Source organism: Copadichromis virginalis, linkage group LG7 (assembly GCF_057382275.1).
Source record: "Copadichromis virginalis isolate Kocher_CV1m ecotype Utaka linkage group LG7, C_Virginalis_male_GT1.1, whole genome shotgun sequence".
Lineage (NCBI taxonomy): Eukaryota > Metazoa > Chordata > Actinopteri > Cichliformes > Cichlidae > Copadichromis > Copadichromis virginalis.
The window spans coordinates 6,360,449-6,386,876 of NC_140624.1; the positions used below are offsets into that span (position 1 = coordinate 6,360,449).

Below are 26,428 nucleotides of genomic sequence, written 5' to 3' on the forward strand. Positions count from 1 at the left end.
AGTTTTTATTCCTCAAGAAGGTAAAAATAAATGCATTTGATATTATTCAGCTCTATGGTCCTGGTGCTCTGCCATGTAAGAAGACGCTGATAAAACACAGAATAAAAGAATACACTCTGAAACACAGAAACAAACACACTGCCTTGTTTAGGAAAACAAATGTTCACTACGTATAATCTCCACACGACACACCCTATATACACACACACATAGAAAGCAAGAAACAAACACATACAAACAAACGAGGTTCCTAAATCAGTCTCCTGCTGACATGTTTGACTTCTGAGGTCTATATGATTGCCTCTAGCCTATGAGCTGGTAAACAGTTAAATTACCCCCCGAAGTCAAACAAAATGGAGCATGTTATGGAAATTATGTTTAGAACAGGTTTACTGTCGTGCAAAAATAATCTTCCAAAAGACACAGAATATAAAATATAGATGGGTTCACTATGAAAACATTTCATATCAAGAAGAAGAGAAATGAGCACACACACTACAGCAGGTACGGTCATCCAGTTCTGACGTTTATTCTTCCACAGGATGTGTTTTTACTATTCCAGAGTTTGTGTATGTCTGTTTGTCCTCCTTCCTGATAAGAGGGTTTCTACTCTTGCCTTCACTCTGCCTAACCTCGCAGGTTTGCAGAAATAAATAGAGACACCTGAAAAGTGATCTGAGACCTTTGCACAGGCCTAATTTATCATGTTACTGAGAAAAAAATGTCCCTTCTGCTTCTCGCTGAATCATATTTTCAACTTTTCAAGTTAACACCACATCTTTTTCACTGATTTGTCATGGCTTGTCTGCTTCACGATAAACAAACTCATATTTCCTTTTGATTTTGTTTGAAAAGAATGCATATAGATTCAGATATGTATCTGAGATTCTCTTTGCCACATGTCAGCGATACTCACAAACATGTTGCAAAATAAGCAATATTAAGGGCTTTTTTTCCATTCTGTAATCTCCATAATGAATGATTGGTATGAAAACTAAACAGCACTCCAAAGATCTGAATAAACTGACTGAAATTTACATTATAGATTCACTTTAGGAAAAGTCTGCATCTTTCCAGAAGTCATTACTGGGGAACTCATTATTTGTTCAATGTTGTATGACAACCAAATTGACTTTGTTACGCCTCCTGGGTATGATAGTTTTACACATTTTTTAAATGTAACTGATGTTTTTTATGGATTACACATAATGAATGTGCCTCTTATGGGTTTAACTCCAAGTATCTCAAATATTACATCTAGTCTGTGGTTTTCACAAAGTTCTTGTATTACAGTCCTATTTGTATGTATGCAGAGGACAGCTAATCTTATTACAATTTTAAATTCAATATTTTTTCTTACATCTCAAATATTGAAGCATTTATTTTATCAATGTATATTTGAGAATATGAGTTTTATTTATGTCAAAACTATATTTGTTTTCCAAATGTCAAAAACACTGCTGAGTATCAATGAAAAAAAAGATTGGACTGTTTCACTCAGTATCTTTATTAGCTCCTGTTCCATAAGTGCAATCCAACCCTTTACACCCTCCACAGTAGCAGCAGCTATGACAGGATGTTTTTCATGAGGATGTCACTTACCATATGGAATGACTGTGGCAAAAATCCAAGGCAGACATGATTTGTCTGAAAAATTTCCTGGCCTCTTTAGGTGTTAACCTGCCTTTCTTCACCAAGTAGTCGAACAGTTCACCACCAGACACGTGTTCTAGCACGAGGTACCTGAGAAACAGAGAGGAGACAAAGAAATAGGAACGAAATCAAGAGAGTACATGAGAAAAAACTCTCATACATGCACCCAGAAAGAAGAAAAATACCTGCCAGAACAAATACCTGCACTCTCTACAAAGCCCTAAAGAAAAGAAAAACCTTGGACCTCTAAGGTTTCTGAGAAATGGCGCAATGGCAGGATGATAGTTCCCTCGAAGCACATAGATTAAAGACTAACAAGCTTTCAAATCTTTATCTTTGAAAAACTATATCATGCTGATTAATCTTTTTTATAATTCTTTGGCGATCTATTGTCCATCTACTTAGTTTCATAGCACACACACACACACACACACACACACACACACACACACACTCCTTGCCATCACTTCATCATTTCATGCGGCCCTTCGTCAGGTGGCCTTTGAGTCTGTGTGGCCAAGCATTCTGTCATCCTGACTGTGTGGCCATGCTCTGCAGCTCAAAGGGGAGAGGGAGGAAATGAATCTTCACTGACCCATGCCTGCAGCTGCGTCTGTGGATTGAAAGCAAGGAGTGCCCCGGCCCTGCTCCGATCTCAACTGCTCATATATCCTGTACTCAAACTCACTCCATCTTCACTAGGACAAAGTGAAATCCAGACTGATAGTAAAATATTCTGTCTCTCCCCTTCTGGATATTAGGGTGCACATGGGTCTCTTTCATTTTATTAACATATGGCGTCTCAAACTGTAACTAGTGACAGCGCATGTGCTCATTAAACAGCCCTCAGTCCAAAGGCAAAACCTTTGTTGGAAAAGCCTCGGCAGCTTTGGCAAAAATAACAACCAGTCCAAACACAAGTGAGTGATCACAAATTACAAAAACACATACATTTTGCATGCAGAATAAGGATGGCTACAAATTTAATTTCTCTGTGAGGTAAGTTTTCTGGTCTGTGACTTAAAATACTGGCGTTCAGGCAGGATGCTCCACTGAGTTTACCCTAAAAAAAGATACATTTTTGTTACTGCTGTAATTCCTCCGATTATTCTGTTTTAAATTTGTATTTGTCTCTGAAAAAATAGCTTTATTATGATGCAAGAATCAGGATTTCCCTTTCAGATTTAATATTATATCTAAGCTAAAGTATTCAAGGTTTAGGAAAATTCTACTACTACTATTAACTCTTATAGACATACAGTTGTGGTCAGAAGCTTTCAGCGAAGACCAAAAAGAACTGTAGACTTACACAAGTTGGGAAGGTCTCTTGGAGCTATTTGGAAACAACTGTAGATTCCAAGATCAACAGTTCAAACAATTGTATGCAAGTACAAGTTATTCAGAAGTGTCACAACTGAATAACTTGTACTTGTCTGGAAGCCCTAAACTGACAACCTCAGATGAGAGGAAACTGGTTAGGATGTTCAGAAACAACCGAGGAACCCCCAAGGCTCAAGCCTGCCAAGAACCGGAAACAACAGTGTCACACGGTGAACAGAGTTTTACATAGCCATAGACTGTGAGGGTGCTAACCAAGATAAAAGCCCCTGTCCCAAAATCCACACCCCTGGGCTCGACCAATATTAGCAGCTGCCCACATGTATAAGCAAAATGTCTTCAAGAAAAAAGATTTATTGTCAGATATGGCTGTGTAGGTTCTCAGTCATCTAGGTCACGTTAGTCTAAGGAGCTTGGAAAGAAAGCGATTGAACTTTTTCTTGAAGTTTCTTGAAGATGTTTTAGCTCTTATCCAAGAAGCTTCTCCAATTCTAAAGTTCTAAATTTCTAGAACTATATAAAAGTTCTAAATCTAAATTTTACTGTCAAACAAAACAAAAAACGAGCTGTTTGACCACAATGACAAGCAGTATGTTTAGAGGAGTAAAGGTGGGGCCTTCAAACCTAACCAAACTATATCAGCTGTCAAGCATGGTAGTGGAATCATCATGTTATGGAGCTGTTTTGCTATGAGTGATACTTGTAGATTGCTCAAAATTGATAGAAAAATTAGGATTTTTTTTCAGCTTCATATCAAGAAAATACCTGGTCCTTGTCCTCTTTAATCTCAGTGATGCCATTGCTTACAACATCCCCTACAATGCCTGCACTTCTGTGCTGGCACTACACTGGTTCAAAAATAGACCATTCTGTGTCAGCTTTGGAAACAATTCTTCTTCCACAGCTACACTTTATTGTGGGGTACCTCAGGGTTCCGTCTTAGGTCCCAACCTGTTCTTACAACTTCTTCTTTGGTCAGAAATCTTGGTGTGATATTTGAATCTGGCTTTAAGATAAGCAAATTAACTCAGTGGTTAAAAATAGCTTTTTCCTTCTCTGATTCAGCTCAGCCCAAAATACTGCTGCTAGGCTGCTCAAAGGCACCTCAAAAAGAAATCATATTAATCTGTTTAAGCTATTCTCCACTTATTGCCAGTGAAGTTTAGAAGTGATTTCAAGATCCTCTGATCTTGCTCTGTAAAGTTGTCTGTAAAGCTCTTCTTGACCTGCCTCCTTTTTACATGTCCAACCTCTTACACAGCTACTTGACTTCTTGTTTTCTCCAGTCAGCTGATCACATGCTTCTGACTGTCTGCTACTCTGGATTTTAAATCATAGGAGTGTTAGCAATGTAGAACAGCATTTCCCTCACAGTGAAGTCTGCTCCTTCCACTGAGTATTTTAAAACTAAACCTAAACTTATTAGGAATTTGAGTTTGTCTGATTTACTCATTGTGTCGCCTATGCTTTTTTTCAGCCATGACTGTATATGTTTAGCACCTGCTAGCATACGTTTACTTATTTCTGTTCTCTTTGCCTATTTACTTCTATCAAATATGTGGTACAGCACTTTGGTCAATATAAGTTGGGTTTTTTGGTTTTTACCTTATAAATAAATTAGAGTTTGAGAGCTAGATGGTGGAAACTCAAAGATACATCAAAACTGGTTTTGGAATGAATAAAGCAAGCTAGCGTTAAGCTTCTGGAATAGCTTTCTCAAAGCCCAGACTTCAACTTCATTGAAAATTTATGAACTGTTCTTAGGCAGGTCTGTGCCAGGAAACCAAGCACTTTAAATGAACTCTACCAATTCTATCTACAAGAGTGGTCAAATATCCAGCCAGAATTATGCTACAAGCTTGTTGATGACTACCAAAAACATCTGATTAAGGTGCGATTTGCTAAGGGCCTTTTAACCAAACCTTAGTGGGGGTGTATGCAAATATTTGACCTGTATTTATAATTTTGTCCCCGTGTGGAGGGAATAAATATTTTCTAACTTGTGGACCAAATTCTTGTTTTTTAAAGTCATTAAAAATCTATGCTGTGCAATTATTCCACAACAGCTCAAAGAAATCACTGAAAATGATATTACCATGACATTCATGCCCATGATAAGTGTATGTAAATTTCTTACAACAACAGTAGATCTTGCACTCCTTGATTGATTGCTTAAGGATTCACAACAACAAACTTAATAAGATCAATACATCTTAGGCTAAAAAAAAAAAATTAAAAAAAAATCATACACTATCTGATTTGTAAGAAATTTTGCATTTCCTAGTTGAGGCTACTTGAAGAATTTCTCTGATATAGTTTGTTTCTTTTACCAAAATTCCTCTCAGGCTCCTTTAAATTCTCCATCACCTCTTGTACATACCCGCAACACCAGTTTAAACAGCTTGTGCCAGCAGAATAATAAGTATTTCAAGCTCTGGGTCTGCAAGCTGCAAACATGCTGTATGTCTATCAATTACTGGCTTTCAGGTGGAGATATCGCACTAAGAATCAGAAACATTAAGAGAAAAATTACATCACTTGTGCAAAGCTCAGAGTGTATTCAAGTCACTTGTGGTGCAAAATGTCTTTTGTGACGCTACTAGTGACCGTCTGTCAGAAGTCATGAAGCAATGTGCACAAAATGTGATTTTAATAATCCAATTATAGGATGAATCATAATATTTTGCAGTTCCTATCATCTTAAAAGATGACATGTACAGCACTGCATGTCCAATCCTATTTGCTTTGTAAGCTAAAAATGAAAACTAATTGAATTTATTTGGCAAACAGTCCACTATAGATCAAGAGGTCTACTATGAACAACTGATGGGGCTGTCACTCACCACTGCTAAAGCAAGCTGATAAATGTATGAGTGTCTGCATGAGTGTGCGTGCAGTGTTTGTGTGTGTATGTGCAGCTGCTGCAGCAGGCTCTTCGTGGCTAATGTTTCTTAATGCCATGGTGTTGCCTCTGATAAGCACGTCATGGTGTTTACATCACGAAGGCTTCCTCGCCCTATTAGCAGTCCCCTAGCGTGCACAACTAAATTAAATGCTTCATGCCAATACTAATGGAGCATCTATCCCTCTAAGGCTGTAGTTGTTGGCCTGCAATCATAATACACCAATCACAACTGCTCTGCAGACCACCACAATGATTTGTGGCATTTTAACAACTGTTCTGGTGTCCAAAACAGCAGCTGACTGTAAGAATATCTCATAGTCACAAAAGTTGCTACACAAATTTCCTTCTTCTTTTATTGTGTTTGCATTACAATTATGATTTTGTATATTTCACACACATCAAATGTGGACCAAAATCAGCTGGTGATACTTACAAGTATTTTTTATTTTCGTAGACATCGTGTAGCTTTAAAACATGTGGGTGTTCTATGAGCTTCAGAATAGCTATTTCTCGCTCCACCTGTAAGAAAGAAAAAGAAGGAAGAAGAAATTAGTAAAAAGAGTTTTGATTACTGCGTCATCAATGTTGCTACATTCCTAAAAAGACTCCACACGAAGAATATAATCGGGCCTATTAAAAAATAAATATTCCCTTCTTTCTCTTTTTTAAACCTTAGTACCAAAGTAGTGTAGTACTTTGTTTTAGGTGCAAAGCACTCAATAACCCTAAAAACATCCCCTGATGAGGCACTGCTGAAAGGGTTTCCACCAGTCTGTAACAGTCGTACAAACCAACTGCAGGCAAAACAGTTCAGCACCTGGAGTCTTCTACTATGAAGTCAAGCTGCTGTAATAGATGCAAATACATCTTTTGGCATAGTCTTTTCAGCATGTGAGCACTAATGGTGCTTTTCCAGATGTCTCAGCCGACAATTCCATAGGCAACCGAATTGTCAGAGTCAATTTTTTTCCAAAAAAATTGCTTGTTGACACAGAACTTCTTTCCAGTTTGCTTCAGTCTGTTTTAAGCTTTGTCTCAAAGTGTTCCAGAGCCAATTTAGTGATTTCCATGACAGAATCACATCTGCTTTTAATGCAGTGTCATCTGAGTGCCCAAAGATCACAAGCATCCAAAAGTGATTTTCAGTATTGGTTCTTTCTGCTGGTTCTTGAAACATCTGATATGTTTTTTATATTGTGAATAAAAATGGGTTTATGCGATTTGTAAATCATTACATTCTTTTCTATTTTACACACACAACTTTTTGGAATAAGTAAACTAAGGAAAGGACCTGACTGTTACTTTCTAGTGAGAGAACGGACAAAGATAAGCTTTGATCAGACTCTGAGCTGGTTAGCTTCCCAGCCAGTAATAACTGCTATCTCATGTTTGCTTCAAAAACAGATGGAAAACAGGTTGCATATGCCTTATCTTACACATTCTCTTCCAAAACAAGCCTTGAAAACACTAACATTTCATAATCCATTGGTTTTCCTGACGTGAACACAAGTCTGTTTGTTTCGATAAGAAATGTGAGGAATTCCACATTTGAACACTGTCCACGGACTGGCTCTTACCCACAGTCAACAACACAAAGCATCGGTCAATATGGGTCAAAATGTGCACTCAGGTACATGAACATTGCCCACAAGAGGCTTCTTTACACTCGAGTTATTGACTGTACTGTAAATATAAACACTACTGTGTCCAGAAGAAACAGACAGCTGAGACAACTAAAGTCCTTTTTGTTTAATTTTGTGTACAGAGCTACTAGGTGACATGTACACTGTACAAAGCAAAATTTCACCAAAATCCAGCTGATCACTCTGGATTTGTATCACCATCTCCAGAGGTCTTTGTCAGCATGTACAGCTGCCACTGAAAATCAGCATGCAACCCGCTTCGAGAGAATCCACCACTGCTCTTCAGCACCCTGTCCTCCTGGTCTCCTCTCGGCCATCAGCTCACCCTTCCACAGTTCTTGCCCATCTTCCCTTCCACCTTCAGCATCTAACTTTGACTGACAAGGATGAAGATGAAAGAACAGCGCGAGTTAAAGGCTCCTCTCTCAATCTCATCAAAATCAATTTCACTATGTCATTTGACTGTGACAGCCTTCACATTGCTTTAATGTCATACTCAGCGTGGCTTGGCTTTATGAACACTCGTGTGGAATGAAGTCAAAACTGTGATCTGCCAGCTAACTATGTTCTCATTAAATTCTCCAAAGCTCTTTGTTCAATAAGTAATATGCACAGATCTCCAAGTCTTATTGACTTATATACTGGATGGGGGAAAAGGCACGGTCAGGATACTGTTTCTTGACTTTTCCAGTGCCTTTAATACCATCCGGCCCTGTATGCTTCAGGAAAAACTGAACAGGATGGAGGTGGACCCCTGCCTGGTGGCTTGGATCTCCGACTACCTCACCGACAGACCACAGTACGTCAGGCTGAAGGACATCATGTCTGACACAGTGGTCAGCAGCACAGGAGCACCACAGGGAACTGTGCTGTCCCCTCTTCTCTTCACCCTGTACACCTCTGACTTCTGCTACAACTCTGAATTATGCCATATTCAGAAGTTTGCAGACGACACAGCCATCATGGGGTGTATCTGGGATGATCAGGAAGAGGAGTACAGAAGTCTGGTGAGGAACTTTGTCGCATGGAGTCACACAAACCACCTGCAACTCAACACCTCAAAGACTAAGGAACTGGTTGTGGACTTCGGGAGGTCCAGAGAAGGTCCACTGCCGGTTCAGATAGAGGGGGAGGAGGTGGAGGTGGTCAACAAGTACAAGTACCTCGGGCTGTGGGTAGACAATAAACTGGACTGGTCATGCAACACAGAGCACCTGTATAAAAAAGCCCAAAGCCGACTGTACTTCCTCAGGAGGCTGAGGTCTTTTAACATCTGCAGGAAGCTCCTGAGGATGTTTTACCAGTCGGTGGTTGCTGGAGTACTTTTCTATGCTGTGGTGTGCTGGGGGAGCAGCACAGCAAAGAAGGACTGATGCAGGCTGGAGAAACTGATCAGGAAGGCTAGCTCTGTGGTCGGCATGAAGCTGGACACTCTGGTGACAGTGGCAGAGAAAAGGACATTAAAGAAACTGATGGACATTATGAACAATGCTGGGCATCCTCTGCACACGGCCATAAACAATCAGAAGAGTCTGTTCAGTGACAGGTTGCTTCTCCCCAAGACAAGAACTAACAGACTTAAAAACTCCTTTGTCCCACACGCCATCAGACTGTTTAACTCCTCTCTGGAGGGGAGAGGGAGGGGAAACAGGAGGACAAAGGAGGGGGGAACAACTAAGCTGTAGTGCCTCTTCACCTCACTGTACAATACCTTGTGCAATACTTTTTGTAAATAGTCAACAGTGCAATAGACTCAATACTTGAAATGTGCAATTCACTTGTATTTTTATTTTTTATTCCTATTTATTCTATTTATCCCCTTCGTATATTTTATTTATATTGTCTCTGTATTTATATATATGTGTGTGTGTGTGTGTGTGTGTGTGTGTGTGTGTGTGTGTGTGTGTATATATATATATATATATATATATATATATATAACAATTCTGTAACTGTAACTTCGGTCGTTGCTGTGCTTTTTGGAAGTCGAATTTCCCAGAGGAACCCACCCGAGGGATTAATAAAGTTCTATCTTATCTTATCTTATCTTATACTCACAATGCTTTAATTTCAAAACAGGTTTTGTTGGTGGTCTCTGCTCAGTCTGTGATTGTGGTATACCTTTACACACAATTCATATTTTTCAGGCAAATAACTTTGTATCTGGCAAAAACACAATTAAAAAAAACTGCTTAAATACATTCAGTCTCTCCAAAGAAAATGCGGTGCAGCGTTTTATTATTCAAGCTGGGCCTAACAAAAAAAAAAAAAAAAAAAAAACCCACAAGAGAATAAAAAGCTATATAAAATATATTAGAAAAACTAGGCACATGTCTGAGTCTGAAAAGGGTATAAAGGGATAATTACCACTGGTATGAGAAAAAGCTAGGCTAATCAGGGTTAATCCAGACACTAATGAGTGCTATCAGCAGCACGACACTATGCCACTTTCTCACCTGAGGCTAAGGTGCGTTGTTAAGAATGAGCCCATGGTGGCTAGCTCGCTAGCTGGCAGTAGGCTCCCTGCAAGGAGACTAATGCTAACCAGGACTCGAGATGAGCTGTCGAAATCCTACAGGGCCGACATCCTAAGCTTCTTTTAACACCTCCTTTTAGTTAATTGAAAAAAAGAGAAATGAGGCTTAATGTGAAGACTTAACTGAACAACAGTCTGCTTATTGCAAGATTTGGTGTTGATTAACATACTATTATAAATCTGTGAAGCAACCTTTGCTCTTTCTAGTAATGCCTTTTTTCTTTAAGTATCCTACAGTTATCAAAAGGTGACTGGAAAAATACGGTTATTCCTCATTTGCTTTCTTCTGGAAAAGGGGTCACACAGTATGTGTTCTGTTCATGCAGTGGATTCATGCATACCTAATGCATGAAACACATACAAAGGAGGAACACCAACGGTTTCTGCATTTATCCACACAGCCACTAACTGCCCACTCACTCAAATACACACACTCTGTAACTTCATGCTAGTAATAAACAATACCAGGTGGCCATTCCCCATCTTGGCCCGGCTCCTGTGCATGCCACAGTCGCTCATTAAATTTCACATCTGTGAGTGTGGACAATTCTCTCCAGTTGCCATTTCTCCATGGGACTTCATTAGGCCTTTATTAGCAGGCACTTGGACATTGTTCACCAAGATGCACACATGCACCTAAACAGAGGTTAGATGAAGACACTCTTTTTATCTTGTCTTGTGTTCTTTTTTTGTTTGGCAGTTCAAATTACAGCAATTTCTGGTCAATTTCTCGATAACAAAACGGGTCTGCAAGGCAGGAAAAAAGACGCCTCACCAGAAAAAAGGGGTCGAATGTAAAGCAGTGTGGTTATTGTTGTGAAGTGGACATCATTAGCAGAAGACATCAGAACAGGAGCTTGTTAGTGAAAGAGCTGATTGGCACACTTCGACCCACAGGCTTTCCCATCAGTGTCACATCCTGCCACAATAGATGAATCAATAGGAAGGAACAGCAACAGTGATTTTTTTTTTTTTTTTAAAAGATGTTAACTAAGACAACTGCAACTACAGTTAAGCTGTAATAAAAAAGCAAGCTGTATGCTGAAAGAAAAAGGCTCATGGTCCTAATGGTCTTGATGCTGTTCGGTCTAAAAAGTACAGCTTATATGATTTATTACCTTTACTACAATTTGCAAGCAAAATGTAGATGCTGCAATAGAATAATACGCATATGTGAGGGAGAAAGGCTGAGAAGGCTGTAGCTACTTGGAAAAATAAGACAAAAGGAGTAAGTGGTGTCACTCCAAATTCAGAGGATGGCAGCCAGTTTAGCATAGTTCCATCAGCTTGCTATTGATTTGTTAAATTACAGCCCTGGATCTAAATGACCGAATGGATGAGCAAACAAATGAGTGGCAACATCAATAGTTTTATCACCATGGCCAGTGATAGAGGCCAGGGGATTACAGGCATGCAGACAACAACAAAGACGCAAAGAAATTAGATTCATGTCGCATGTGACAGAATGACCAAACACAGAAGCCAGCCCAAAATCTCAAAGGGTGAAATACTGGATCACAGGCTCTGTCATCTCTCACTCTCCACTTATTGCACCTCACACCATTTTTCCAGCCGGCCTCTCTCACCCCACAGAAGGAAAACACAGACATTTCTGTCACCTCCCCAGGCAAGTGAGTGAATGGCCCCTTGATACTGAGATCTAAGGATCAAAGTCAGCAGGGCAGCCATGTGTGTCAGATAAAAAAAAAAGGTGGCTATGCTAACAGTGAGGCCGTAGTGCGTGCAAAAGCTGCTGGGTGGATTAAAAAAAACAAAACAAAGGAGAGACAGGGGAGGGTGTGTGGATGTGGAAGGGATAAAGGAAAAGCCATGTAATTCTCTCCAACGGAGAACAGCAAAAGAAAAGTGTTATGAAATGGGGGGAGGAGCAGTGGTGCCAGCTTGAGCCATCTTCCCTGCACGTCACCACCCCATCTCCTGGGTCTTTTATTGTTAATTAACACAACATGGGGAAAGGACAACCTGTTTAACATTGCCATGCACCAAGCAGAGTGTGAATGATAACACAAGGCAGCAACGTAACGAGTTACAATCATCAAAAGACGCGAGAGACCTCTCCACTTTAATAGCTTTACTTTGCAAAACAAACCAAATATCGACATTAACTGACAACAATGATTTTTTTTTATGTTTCCATATTTCTCAGCGTTTTGAAAGATGTGTAAAATATAGGATTATGATGGCATGAGTCATGGTTTAACATTAATCTATTATATTGTTTTCTAACAGCTTTGTGCCAGAGATCGTTATCTTTACAGCATAACGTCTTTTTCCCCCCGAATATGTATTTTCATACAGCTCAGCTTTATAATTCAAAGATTACTTTTTTTAAACAAAGCAGTTTTTACTCTTAATCTACCAGTCTTCAACATTATACAAGTAGATATCATGTTTCACTCTACATTATGACATTTATATATATAGTTACTATTTTAGGGTAATGATAGAATGAACAGTTAACATATGGGGAAAATAGGCGTAAGATCTGGATGGGGTAATGGCTGTAGAGAAGGAGACCTGGTCTAACTGTTAGGGAGCAGAAGGGGAGGAGACAACACAGCTTGGCTACTGGCTCACAGACAAAACCAGTCAGCTTGTCAGCATTCATACTTGTGACATGTGGATACATTACTCTATGCTGCACACACACTGTACACATACACTCCACTGATCATGGCAAGCCAAGAGCCACCTCCATCCATCCATATGTCGGTCAGTGAGCCAGTAGGGCAGAATAAGGGACAGGAGGTAGCCAAGCTGGTGTGCATGCAAGCATGTGTGTGTGTGTGTCTGTGTTCTTGCACATGCATGTTAGTTGGAAGGAGTTGATTCGCTGAAGACTGCTGCATGTCAGTCTTGGTAACCAGCATATAAGGACATCTGTTTCAAGGACAAACACAAACTATCTACAAGCTACAACATCGCAGAGGGCATCAGTCTGTAATGTGTCCCAAATCTACTTCTTGTGCAGGGAATAATCACTAACTTTGAGATGATATTAATGTGTGCTTCTGGGGGAACCTGCTTATCCAAAATTGGTTTGGAAATTTACAAAGACAGGCTCGGGGCAGTGGATTTAACAGTGTTTGTTGAGGTGAGGCGTGTGCGCATTAGGTAGCTGCGTTATCTCTCACAGCTGAGCTGGTCGCACTGGGAGCAAAACAAACACAAAATAAAATCATTTATTTGTATGATCCCATTTCAGTGAAATGTTTTTGAACTGAAAAAAGTAATCTCTCTCTACTTTCATCTTTTTCTGTTTATCACTTCTCCGTCCTTGTGGACCACACAAATACACAAATGTAAAATACACTGATACATACGCAGTCAGTCAGTGCAGCAGGTTTTTCTCTGATAATCACTTTATCAGTCATCCTTTGTGAAGCGGAGGTAAATTCCCTACACGGGGGAGTTTGATCAATGCCAGAGACATGTAAATCGATCTGGACATAGTCTCTGCTAGCTGGCTAGTCCTTATCCTTTATCCATCTTCCAACCTTTGAAATTGTGCTCATTACCCCTTCCCACCCAAGACCAATTCTGGTATCACTCCTCTTCATCTTCTTCTGCTGGCCCTCATTTATTCTCAGTTTCTCTCATTCTATCTCTCTAATCATGTCTGTGATGTGTTCCTGTGCTGTTGACAGATTCATCAGGCTGGCACTTAGACCAGTGGCAGGCCATATCATTTCACCCTAACAGACATGTCCCTGGATAACCTTGGTCCTAATAATGTCTAATAGCAGAGGTGCTTTAGACCCTGCGGACACTGGGTCTAATCATGAAAACCTCTTCAAATCCACTGCATGAGCTTATGGATGCGCTTGAAGGACACATGCTAAAGAGTCGCAGAGACGACGTGTGATTGCTTATGTGAATGACTATGCATGTTTTTTCATGCAGAACGAGCAATTTAACAGTGACAGGCAGGCAGTGGATCGCTTTGGCAGCAAAGTTTTTTTGTTTTGGTTTTTTTTGGTTATTGTCAATTCATTCGTTTATGTCACTCACTAATTTCACAAGACGGGACTGGTACGGTAACCTTGGATTGTGGAGAGATGTGAAATGTGGATTAATGAAGTGGCTTTCATAGACACTGAGGGTAGAGCTCAGAACAGAATGTAATGATGAGATCTGAAGGTCGCCTGTACAGTATCACTTACACTAGGGTAAAGCTAATAACTTACTGTTGTCTATATTTGAGGCTAATAAAATAGTTGCTGCTGCTGTTCAGGAAAGTGGATTATCTAACTATTCTGACAAATTTGCATTAAATGCCTTATTTACATTAAATTCTTGTAATTCTTTTTAGAAGAAAAAGCTGCACACACAAACGTTAATGTTTAGTTTTGCCACTAGTAAGCTAGTGGTCATTCTGGTTTGCACTGGTTTGTAAAGTGATGTGCAAAAACAACAACTTACAGAAAGTAGGTAATGAAAAATTGACAGGGATAATTTGGTGCGGTAATTCAGGCAGACATAGGTGATGAGCTGATGTGATTTACTTACCAACTAATTAACTTCACATATGAGTACGTGACTTATTTACTGACACAAACTGCAGACAGACAGAGAAGTCAATAAGTAAGAGTGGTCAGCTGAAACAACTTAAATTAGCTCAAAACTTTGGAAATAAGTTCAGAATGAATCTCACATTGTAATGAGGGAGTTGTTTTAGCATTCACACTTGTTAATTAGGCGATACAGTGAGTATTAGACATATTTAAAGAAACACAACGGGCGCAAGTTCTCTGTTAGTACTGCGCATTATTACCACTTCATTATATAAATGGCATATGCAATAATATAGTGTCCAAACTAATTTACAGTACACGCCTGCACTTATGCCTTGTAGTCATGTATAGTATGTGACTGAGAAAAGGATGGAGGAAAGAACGTCCTTGAGAGAGTGGTCGCACAACGGGGTCATTAGCTAACAATCCCCCTCAGAAATGTAGATGCAGGAGCTGATGAAGTTAAAACTGTTCTGCTTTTGATGTTCGACACACTGACCAGTCATTAACATATTTGGAGCAAATGTACGTGTTTATTTGCAACAGCTAAACGTGAATAAAAGCGAGTAAATATATGCAAATTAGCCTGGAAGATACTTTACCAATTGATGTCCTCACTTCAGTGGTCAAAAAACAAAACTGGCACGCACGCACGCACGCACGCACGCACGCACGCACGCACGCACGCACGCACGCACGCACGCACACACACACGCTGAATTATATAAACAACACTAAATGGGAATCGTGCTAATGTTTGCTCTTTTCTAAATTTCCACCATGCTGTACAAATAGTAGTGAATTTATTCACAATAATGAAGACAACTGCATCGTGCTGGAGGTTGATATCTTGCAGTAAGCCCAATCACAGGCCATTGGGCTATGGGCCAAAAGCATATTTATATAGGGAACACGTTGAGAATTCTATGCAGCACATTGGACGTAAAATATGAAAGTAAAGATAGAGGTTGGAGTATTTTCCTCTAAAAGGAACACGATGTACCTACTTAAACAGGTGGATAAAGGATTCTACCAACATTCAGTGGTTGAAAAGGAAGACAAATTCACGCTCGACAGGGAGAAAAGCATAAATAAATAGCCATGAAAAGCTATCTGAACTGTGGAGGGGAACTCAGCTGATCTCTTCAATGAAATCATCTCCCTACTTAAGGGGGAAAGAATATGCCCTTTGCTCACAAAGTAAAAGAAAAAAGAAAAAGAAAAAAAAACTAAAGCAACAACAAATAAAAACGCAAATAAAGCTTTCTCATCTATCTGACAACACAGCAGCTGTTGCCTTTGAAGAGGGGAAACAAATGCCATCGATTCAGACGTCTGTCTGTCTCCTGTCGAGCTCAATGGGGGATCCTGCTGTATCTTCTGTTCTGCTATCCTGCATTTCATTATTTCGAGTCTGCACTCCATCTCTGTTTTATCAGGATAAGGCATATGAAAGGTAAAATCACTCAAACAACACTGCATGTGTTTGATGAGCTTTGTCGCCACAGTGAGCAGCAGCAAAGCAGCAGTCAAGAGCCGCACAGTTTTACGTGCCGGATGCTTAATATTCCAAGTACCAGTCAGAAGTGTGTAAACCTCAGTGTCTGGTGTCTTCAGTCAGTGATATTGACCCATGAGTTATACAGTCGCACAAGTAAGGCTAAAACTTTCTTTCAACTTCAAAACCAGTCTTCGGGCACTGGAGGCAAAATCTATTCTCCATTTCATCAGAGCCTCTTTGCCACTCAGTACAGACTGTGAAAAAACTGATTTGGATGATTAGAAAGCAATTGGAGTGTCCTTCATCGTGACTGATAGCGGGCAAAGAACAAGGCCGAATATGGGGAAAAAATAATCTTCTTTAGGTCCCTACAGGATGCTGTGAGGAAACTGGGAGACCAAAAAAAAAAAGAAAAGGAAAAAAAAAAAAAAAAAAAAAGGAAACGGGGCACTTTTCTCATATTTTTGATAAGAACTTTAGAATCAAGCTGTTCTCACAACAGCTCAGCCAGGTTGAGATCTGGTGACTGCTTCATTAAAAAGCCAGCTGACCACTTCTTCTCTTATATTTCTTGCACAGTTTGGAGCTTCGGGTCACTGCCCTGTTGATAGAGAAAAATGTCTCCAGTCAAGCTGTGCCCATAGCGTATGGCATGTAGCAAAATGGAGCAATCTTTTATCCTGTAAAATCCTCCAATTTATCAGTACCATCATATTTCTTCCACATGCTTGACAGATGTCATGCACTCCTATAAAATCGTTTATTTGCTTTATGTCTCAAAAATATTTAATGCAAAGATCTCAAACCTGTGTCTGTGAGAGTTTCTGTCCAAAGTCTTTGTTGTTTTTAACTTTGGACAGCCCTAGATCCAGCTTTTCTTTGAAACTCTGCTTGGTGGCTTCTTCAATACTGCAAGCTGAGGACCTGTGAGGCATCTATTTTTCAAACACAGACACTGATGCTCGTATAATCCATGCTCGATAGGGCCACAGGATCCCCCACTTTTCTTTCTATTTTGGACAGAGCCACTTTGTGTTGCTCTGTGATGGTAATAGTACTCCCAGTTGTACGAAATCTTCACTGTTGCAGTCCAATTCAGAAGAATTTTTCTTTCCAACATTTACAACGTGTCCAGTAGCATGCATATGCATGTCATGCAAGCACCCAACCTAAGCATACTCTATATCAACAGCAGAATTGAGCGGAAGCACAGCTGAGAAACAAAGTTGGTAATTCTATGGTCTTTCTGTGCAGTCAACCTGTTAAAATCAAACCAAGTTAAGTCCTAGTTTCTGGCTCAGCACCAGACAAAGCCGATGGATCAACACGGCAAGGCACAATATATGAAACCCATTTATTTTAAAGGGTGTCTGTGCACACTCAGAGGCACGGACATGCACACGAACAGATAAACACACATTAAGTTAAAGAGGATGTGTGTATGTTGGAGGCATTTCTATATCCAACTCACTTGCGGCAATACAGAGATGGGAGAGAAGGGACAATCTATAATCATTAGGAGGGAAAAGAAGAGATGGCAGAGAAAGAAAGCTACAGTGCTGTCACAGAGGTGTCGGGATAACAAGATTAGAAGTTGTGTGATTCATCTGTGGCCATGGCATTCTGCTCCTCACCCGCCCACCACAATCTCTGTCGGTTGGTGTGCTGAACCTTGATTCCTTGTCTTTCTGTGACTGTTTTATTTGAAATTATTATTTTACAATCTGCGCATTTAAAACTCAGATACTATAGTGTCATATAGACAGTCTAAAAGGAGTTTTTCTTTCATTTCAGGGCATCTGTATTATGTACTAAGACATATAGACTTCACAAATTATACTAGATATGTTCATTTGTGAAAATCCACATAATCAAACAGCCCTGATCTTGTTAATTAACTCTAAATATTTCTGCCTTTATTCGCACCAAAGCTGTGGCATTGTCGTGCTGTTCTCGGCTTATAGTCCTCAGTGCAGTGTTTCAAATATTTGCTTAAGGGGGCAATTATACTGCACACTGCTGCATCTCCAAACTACTTTTCAATTTCTTGGGTGCACATTTCACATTTAAACTGAGCTGACTTACATCAAGGACAGAGTTAGAAAACCACCTTACTGACCTTATGGTCTTTAAAAGCTATCAAAATGAGCATGGCTATGTAGCAATGTCTACCTCATAAGACATCCATGTAAAATGTTCCAACTTCATATTCACCACCCTCTCTAACCCTCCCCCGACCCACTCACACTCTTCCCTCCCTATCTTCCTTCATCCTGCACTTCATCCCTCCTCTCCCTCTCTTCCTTTCGCTCTCTGAGCTTGGGGACAGTAGAGTGACTTTGAAGTTGTGCTGCTTCAGGAGGAGAGAGGGAGTCACTCTGGCTAATTAGTTGTCCTTATCCCAACAGCAGCAGCAGCAGCCACCAGCTCGCTGGCTCAGAGGAAGAAAACAGAGCAGGCATCAACAGCAACTACCAACTGCTGCATGTTAAAGATACCCTGATCCCTCTGCTAACGGCTAGTAACAATAATACTCACCCTAAGACTGAACTGCAGATTTATCGGAGTTGCTTTTTTCATATACAGTATAATGACAGGCAGTATGGTAGAAATATGTTACAGCGAATCCTCTTTTTTTCAGGGAAAACTTCAAAATCATTATGTGATTACATGAAATCACATAATGTCTCTAATGTTATGGTAGTTTCATTTTAATCTAGAGAGACAGAATATCAACTAAAATCCAGAAAAAAGACACTTTATGCAAAAGCTATAAATTAATTTACGTGTCATTGAAATACAGTATTTGATCCCCAAGCAAAACACAACCAAGACTAATTGGTCACCAGATTTTCACACATCTCAGGAAGGATGTTGGCCCACTCCTCTTTACAGAAACTCTCTAAATACTTTAGGTTTGTTGGCGGCCCCTTGGCAACTTGAAGCTTTAGCTCCCTGCACAGATTTCCTGTAGAGTTGAGGTCTGGAGACTAGCTAGGCCATTCAATGACCTTAATGTGCTTCTTCTTTAACCACTTCTTTGTTGCCTAGACAGTTTTTTTCTGGCTCTTTTTTTTATGCCTGACACTTCTGTCCTCCATTTGTCTGGAAAAACACTGTCTGCACTGATGAATCTGCTGCAAGACTTAGATCTATGCTTTCATGCTGTTTACAACAAATTCCAACCCAACCACCCAACAGCATAAGAAAAACACCATGATACAAGGAAAGATCCAGCTTTCCTTGTATCAACAGCTCAGGATGCTGCTGGAGGTATAATGCTGTAATTCTTACCACATTTAGGCCAATTTGAACCAATTTGAACACCACAGCTTATCTCAGTATTGTTACTGACCATGTCAATCCCTTCATGACAACAGTGCACCTATTTACTTCCAGAAGGATTACCCACCATGTCACAAAGCTCATCTCAAAATGATTTCTTGAACATGACAATAGGTTCACTGTTCTGAAATGACCTCAACAGTCAAACCAGTGCAGCATCTTGTGGTGGAAGGGGTAATTCCCATCATGGATATGCACCCAACACGTCATGTCAATATGGATCATGTTGAATCTATGCCATGTAGAATTAAGGCAGGGTGTGTGTGTGTGTGTGTGTGTGTGTGTGCGGTAGGGATATGGTTGAAATGGAAGCTGGATTTGTACTCTTACGCTGGAAGTGAACACAAAGGGCCATGCCATATGTGGGAATGTCACAGTTAATAGATCAAGAAGAAAACAGGAACTTCTGACAAGAAATGCACAGAGATGTGGTGTCCTGACAAAGACATCTGTGTTATATTTTCCCAGCAGGGTTTCTCCCAACATGTCCATCTCTCTTCTTACTACAGTTCCCTTTTGCTTTCTCTCAACCTCATGGCCTGATCTCATAGAGACATGTCCAAAGTAGAGGGAGGTAGAGAGAGAACTGACTGAGATTCAGAAACATCAACTATTCCCTTGAGATACCCACAAGCACTCAGATTCATGCACAAAATGTTGGTTCTCTCTTAGTATCGGTTTGCCTTACTTCATTCAGTTTGGCCTCAGTGCGAAAGACTGCTGACATACTGTCATATGTGCACGTACTGTGTATTCTCTCTCTGTCTTTTTCTCTCTCATTCCAAACATGACAGGCAACCACTTCCCGCTGACGGAGACTCTTATTATTATTCAAGTAACTCCATTGTTAGCTTTTCTGCTTAGAAGTGAAAAAACATTGGGCCGCACTTGCTCTTTGAAGTAGTCAAGGCTCATTCCCTGGTTACAAACTGACATAAAGTTCATAGACGCATGCATTAACCAAGACAATTCAATGTCTTTCTGGTCCTTAGTGTCACAGTCTGTAGGGTTATGGAATAAAGAGTTCAGCATTAGTTATATAAAGTTCAACACACTGAGAGTGTAGAAAAGACCTCTCTGCCAGATACTCCGAGACAATTAATTCAACCCATCTCCTCATCTCCACAGACCCCTGACTCCCAAGGCCAGTCATAAGAAGGACAGACGGAGAGGGATGACATAGGTCGTGGAGGATGTGCACATGCTCATACTAAAGAACATGCAGATGTTGCTATGGCACATGTGCACACATTCCTCTGCACATTTGTGTGTGGCCTATATTTGTCTATGAGTGTATGCATGCATACAAAGTATATCTGTCATCAGGAGTGTTGCAAATACATATGCACACACACACACAGACGCACACACAAACACACACCTGTCTGGGCGAGTCAGACTCTCCCCTAATGGCACCACGGGGACCCAAGACATTAGCATATTAAAAGGTGACATTTCACAGCCTGAGCTATGCAGGAAGCTACAGCCCGATCATTCTGACAGTCTGACAGCCAAATATGCAGTCCGAAGAGCAGACACATGAGAGTATGGGTTGCGACACAATGGGAATATGGGAAAACCTCGACTAGATTTGAGCTGGAAAACACCTGTCCAGTCATAGTAGGAAGCCCCAAAACATGAGAATGAATTTGTAATCTAATTTGTGAGATCAGTGTTAGGTGTAATTTGTGGTCCCGCAAATGTGTCCATCTGTGTATTCATTACTATTTGGACAGCAAACAGAGAGAGGTTTTCACCCACAGCGAGCGTGCTGCTGTGTAGTCACCCAATATCCCACCTATGGGGTTACTTATGTGCTGATCAAATGCTGACTGGATGATGATGATAGCTCACGCACTGGTTGTACCACGTTTTTTTTGACACCGCCGCCATCACACAACAAGATAAGATAACTCTTTATTGTCATTGCACAGTCATACATAGTACAATAGTACAATGAAATTGGAAAACTGTCCTACGTCGGCACTACATGTAACACAACACGACACGATACGACACATCACAACGCAACACAAACAACACAACACAGTATAATAACTTAGTAATAAAAAAGAAGAATAAGTGTATTTGTCTTGCACACTGTTATTATTGCACATTAATTATTATTGCACCTTGTTATAAATATAAATACTATTATTATTACTGTTTTTACTGTTGTTAACCCCCCCCAAAAAAAGTCCAGGTAGGTAGCCAGTCAGGTCAGCTATTTGCATTGATCAGGGCTATTGCCCTGTTGTAAAAGCTGTCCTTGAGTCTATTTGTTCGGGACCTCAGCAGCCTGAACCTCCTGCCAAACAAACACTCTCTCCAGGTCGACGAGGAGTCCATAACTGCTACCAGACTGCCTTCAACTATACCTCCTCAAGCATTAAAATAAGCATGTGTTCCAAAACTAGCAGGAAATTTGTAACTTGTAACATGTAAGTTTGGTAATGAGTCATGCCATTAGATTTCCAGACTGTGAGAACGGCTGAGTTGTACTTGAGTTACATCCCATATGGAAAAGATATATATAAATCTTATAAAGTTTGTATCTGTCTTGTGTGAAACTTGTATGAAAAGCAGATAAGAGTGAAAACTGATATAAGATCCCTTGAAAAATTATATAAATAAAACTTGTATGTTTTGGATACTTAGTAATGAGAAAGTGGCCACTTTCATGAGTAAATCATATAAGTTTTTACTATTGCTTTTCCATATGGGATGGCTCTGACAAAGCAACAGCACACAATCTCACACACCATTTCCATGTAAACAGTGTTACAGGTTAGCAACAACAGGCACAGGTAGACACAAACACACTGACATTTTAGCATGTGATCCAAAAATACTGACTTGCAGCATGAGTGGAAAAAACCTAGAATCTCTTTTTATACATGTAGAATAATGCTGATAAATTTGAATTTTTGTAGATACATATTCTCCCCGACGTAATTCAGTTCTCACTGGCACATACACTACACCTGCTGTCACACACACACACACACACACACACACACACACACACACAGCTGAGACAAGACTGACAATGGCTGAGGTTAGTAATTGGCTCTGAATTGCAGCTTCAGCAAAAGACTCGGTCCTGTTGGAAACCTGTCAGTATTTGGCATCTGTTACCCTCATTTTCCTTTGCAGGACAGCAAGATGTCACCTAGCTCACCGACATGTGTTACAATAGTTCCTCTACTTCTGCTACAATACGTCTGTCAGAGCTGAAGCTCTCACAGAAATGACCTGCCTGTCTTTCATGAGAACATTAAGACTGCATGTTGAATGGGATAAGAGGCAGAACAGAGAGAGACTTCAAGAGCAAATCAGCAGCAAGCAAAGAGCAAAACAGACTCTAACACAGCTAGAAGCTAATAAATACAGACCGTTTATCAAATAACAATATCCAAGGACAGAGAATTTTTCATCTGTAGTTGAATAATGATGCCACGTGAAGCGATCCAAAACTGAGGGATTTTCCATTTTCAGATAACCTTTACTGTGAGCAGACCCATTCTCCTCCTGCTTTCCAGCTCATAGGCCAACAATTACAGCAAGCACTTGTCTCTGCGTGTATCCTATAACTACCATTTTCAGGTTGTAGTGTCTCCGAGTTGCCCTCGCTCTTCTTCTTCTCTTTAGTTTCTTTACAACTATTCCATCAAAACAAGGGACAATGTTGCACTGAATGGAACTTCCCAGCAGGAGTCCTATGATGCAATGACAAAAAAAAGAAAAAAAAAAATTCTATCCTACTGTATGCCTTAAAAAGAAACAATGCAGACTTACTAGTAAAAGCATACTAATTATAGTCACAGAAAGCCGCTTTGCTGTTGTGCATTAGAAGCTCTGACTCTTGCTTGATGGGGGAGCTAAGCAGCTGACTCTTTGAGTCTGAAATGCGTCACTACCTCAGCATGTGATTCCACTCTGTGATATAAACTGCTAATATTTAAGAATTTTTGCAAGATCAGCTGTTGATTTTTTTTGAAACCTTGGTTCTGCTGAGGAAGTCCACTAGCTTAGTATACTATCCATCCATCAACTGTGGGAACATGACAAATAATAAAGTTTACGGTAAGATAGTAAGGCAAAAACAATACAGAAAACGAAATTATTTTTTCATTTGCACTAACCATCCTCATCAGAAAGTCCGAAGACTAAGAGCCGCAAACATACCTTCATTAGTACTGACTCGCTGAGTTTCTCACGGTTCACAATCTTAATGGCGACTTTCTGGCATGTTACACAGTGGACTCCAAGTTTGACCAACCCTGGAAAAAAAGGAAATACACATTTCATTAGTTCAGACACTCTGCTGAATATGAATTTCCACTGAAAACATTAGGAAAAGTCCTAAAATGGGCTGTGATTCTTAAAAAACACACTTAAAAAAAATTCTCTTGTCAAGTGCATTGACAAGAATAATATAAAGCAGCTAAGGACCAAATGTTGCTAATGCTTGTAATGACTTGTGAAGTGTACACAGAGCCTTAAATTAACTGCCCTCTGGGGTTTATTTGAGTCATAAAGGCAGTAAGTGAGCAGGCCATTTGTTCTATTGATTCCGATAATGTATTAAACCACTGTAATGCAGTAATGTTAATTCATCTAAAATGGTACAAACAATAGGATTATAAAAAAAGAATTACAGGATAAAAAACTAATTATCAACCAGCATCCAAAATGACATGAATGAAGAAAAACTGCACAGAGCTGTAGTGAGAAACTGAAAGTAGAGTGGCATATTTCAAAAACACAGCAGAAAACATTACCATTTTCTTCACAAGACAAACACACTGATTCATGGGTAGAAATCTGGGTGTGCCAGTCAGTTGTATAGGGACTCCCACACGAAGACTCTGTCAAAACTCATATAATTCCTGTGATTTCTCACACAACCCAAAAAGCATCTTCTGCTTTGCCTTACTAAATGTCCCCAGGTGTCCTCACTTAAGTGTAGAAAACCGACAGGGATACAACAACAATGAGTGTAGTTACAGTGGAACAAAGTGATGAGTGCATTTGATACAGGGAAGCCATGACAACAGCACCAATACATTTTCATTTGAGCTGCATTTTTATTAGAAAGATGTTTGAAAAGAAAACAAGAAAAACAAAACACCCCAAAAATCAAATTTTGGTTCTCTTTCATGGAAATTTCTCATGATTTGGCAGATATAAACTGCAAACTATATCTAGAAACTATATCTAGAAAAAAAGAAAGACTTCAGCAATTTAACAGCTGAAAAGCAAAATTGAACCTGATTTAATTTAGCCTCTTTAAACTTTGAGGACCTCTTTCGGTGCCTCCACATACATTTAGATTTTCCCTAGAAATACCTTCCTGATGAAAACTCAGTTTCACCAGAGAACTTCGGACTTGCACAGACAGCAAACATCAACGTCTGTGTCAAACTGACTCAACATTCACATTAATGATCATTACTGAAGACAGCAGTTCGGTGGAAGCCCAAATGTGGCTCACATCACATCAGGTGAGAAGCACAGTAAGGAGCATGCTTGTCTTTTTCCCCCAACATTGTGCACTATAAATTAATTCCCCAGGATCACAGTCAGCATGGGAGTTCTACAGTGACAGATTCCTTGCCCTACTTGCAAGTGTCAGCTTCCTGTGACTGCATCTTCTTCTTCAAACTGAAATTCAAGTGAAAGGATTGCTGATTTGACACAGAGCAGAAGATTAAACCTGCTGCTGCAGCTGCACGAAAGCAAGTGGTGTGAATGGAACTTCCAGGGAGCAATCTAAAAATAGCAAGAATAACGTCAGTGGTCCGGAGGTGTACAGTAAAACATCCTTGAAGTTAATAATGGCCAAAATACAATCAAGTACAGTTTTCTTGTTTTTTTTAATGGATGGAGTCATAATTTTCAGTCAATGAAAGATTAAAGAATAGAGTAATATCCTACAGAAAGGGTTTGCTGGTGTGAAGCAGACCAATGTGGGCTTTTAGGATCCTCAGCTATGTCTTTCTCATAGATTTATTTCTGTATAACCCAATAGAAGAGGAGAGTCAATGAGCTTTGAGGAGGTGTTGAAAAACAGAGAAGCAGAAGTATTCCGATGCCACAGAAATGCCTTGAACGCTACAGAGATGACGGTAGGGGGGAGGGCCAATTGTGGGATATAGTGAAGGAGGAGTGAAAAAGTGAATAAAGATCAAGTGAAAGATGAAACCAAAAAATTTAAATAGATTGAAAGTAAAGGACACAACATTATTCAAATGACAGGCCACAGATAATTAAGCAATAATGGGGAGTGTGTGAGCCTCTATCTTGGGAAGTTGAGAGGCCGCAGGGGCCGAAAGTGGAAACACATGGAAAGGAGGTGTGAGAGATAGAGAATGACAGAGAGATAGGAAGCAAATGTTAAAAAGAGGAAGATAAAAGATTTAGAAAGAAAACATTTTGGAAAGGGGATGAGGCAGTTGAGCAGAAGGGGGAACAACAGACAAACCCATTAGACTTGTGATGGTAATCATATGTTAATGACTGCTATAGAGAAGCTCATAAGTCATGATAAACACATTAAAGAGAAAATATCTGCCTGCAAACACATGAAAAGCTAACTGGATTATTCGCCTCACTATCCATCTTCCTCCAATGCCTTTGTTTTCTTGAGCAGGGGGCACATTAGCAAGAGAAAATGTGCAATGAGAAGACAAAACATTATGATTTTACAACCACTTTGCTTATGGATTGAAATGAACTGTTACAAGGAAGTTCAGTACATAAGACACAAGACATTAGCCCCTCTTATGCAAAATATCTCAAAATTATGACTCACAACAAGAAGCGAATAAAACTAATGCTCAAATTACTAGCTAAAGCCAACAACAGACAAAAGTCAGATTGTCCTTTCTGAACAATGCCAAATGTGTCAATTAAATACTCAGCTGAACATGAATTGTTGTACTAAACTTTACAGCAATCCATCCAGTC

General features: G+C 39.9%; 1 protein-coding gene across 4 annotated transcripts in view; it reads right to left on the reverse strand.

Annotated features, from left to right (window-relative positions):
• The window catches only part of brsk2a (BR serine/threonine kinase 2a), a 177,060-nt gene that overhangs the window by 52,780 nt on the left and 97,852 nt on the right, over positions 1 to 26,428 (reverse strand). For all 4 annotated transcript variants that reach the window (XM_085461386.1, XM_085461387.1, XM_085461385.1 and 1 more), the window contains 3 exons: positions 23,645 to 23,739; positions 6,330 to 6,415; positions 1,603 to 1,743 (listed from right to left, as the gene is read on the reverse strand). In XM_085461386.1, coding sequence (XP_085317512.1) covers positions 1,603 to 1,743; positions 6,330 to 6,415; positions 23,645 to 23,739 — 322 coding nt within the window. The remainder of the gene's footprint in view (positions 1 to 1,602; positions 1,744 to 6,329; positions 6,416 to 23,644; positions 23,740 to 26,428) is intronic.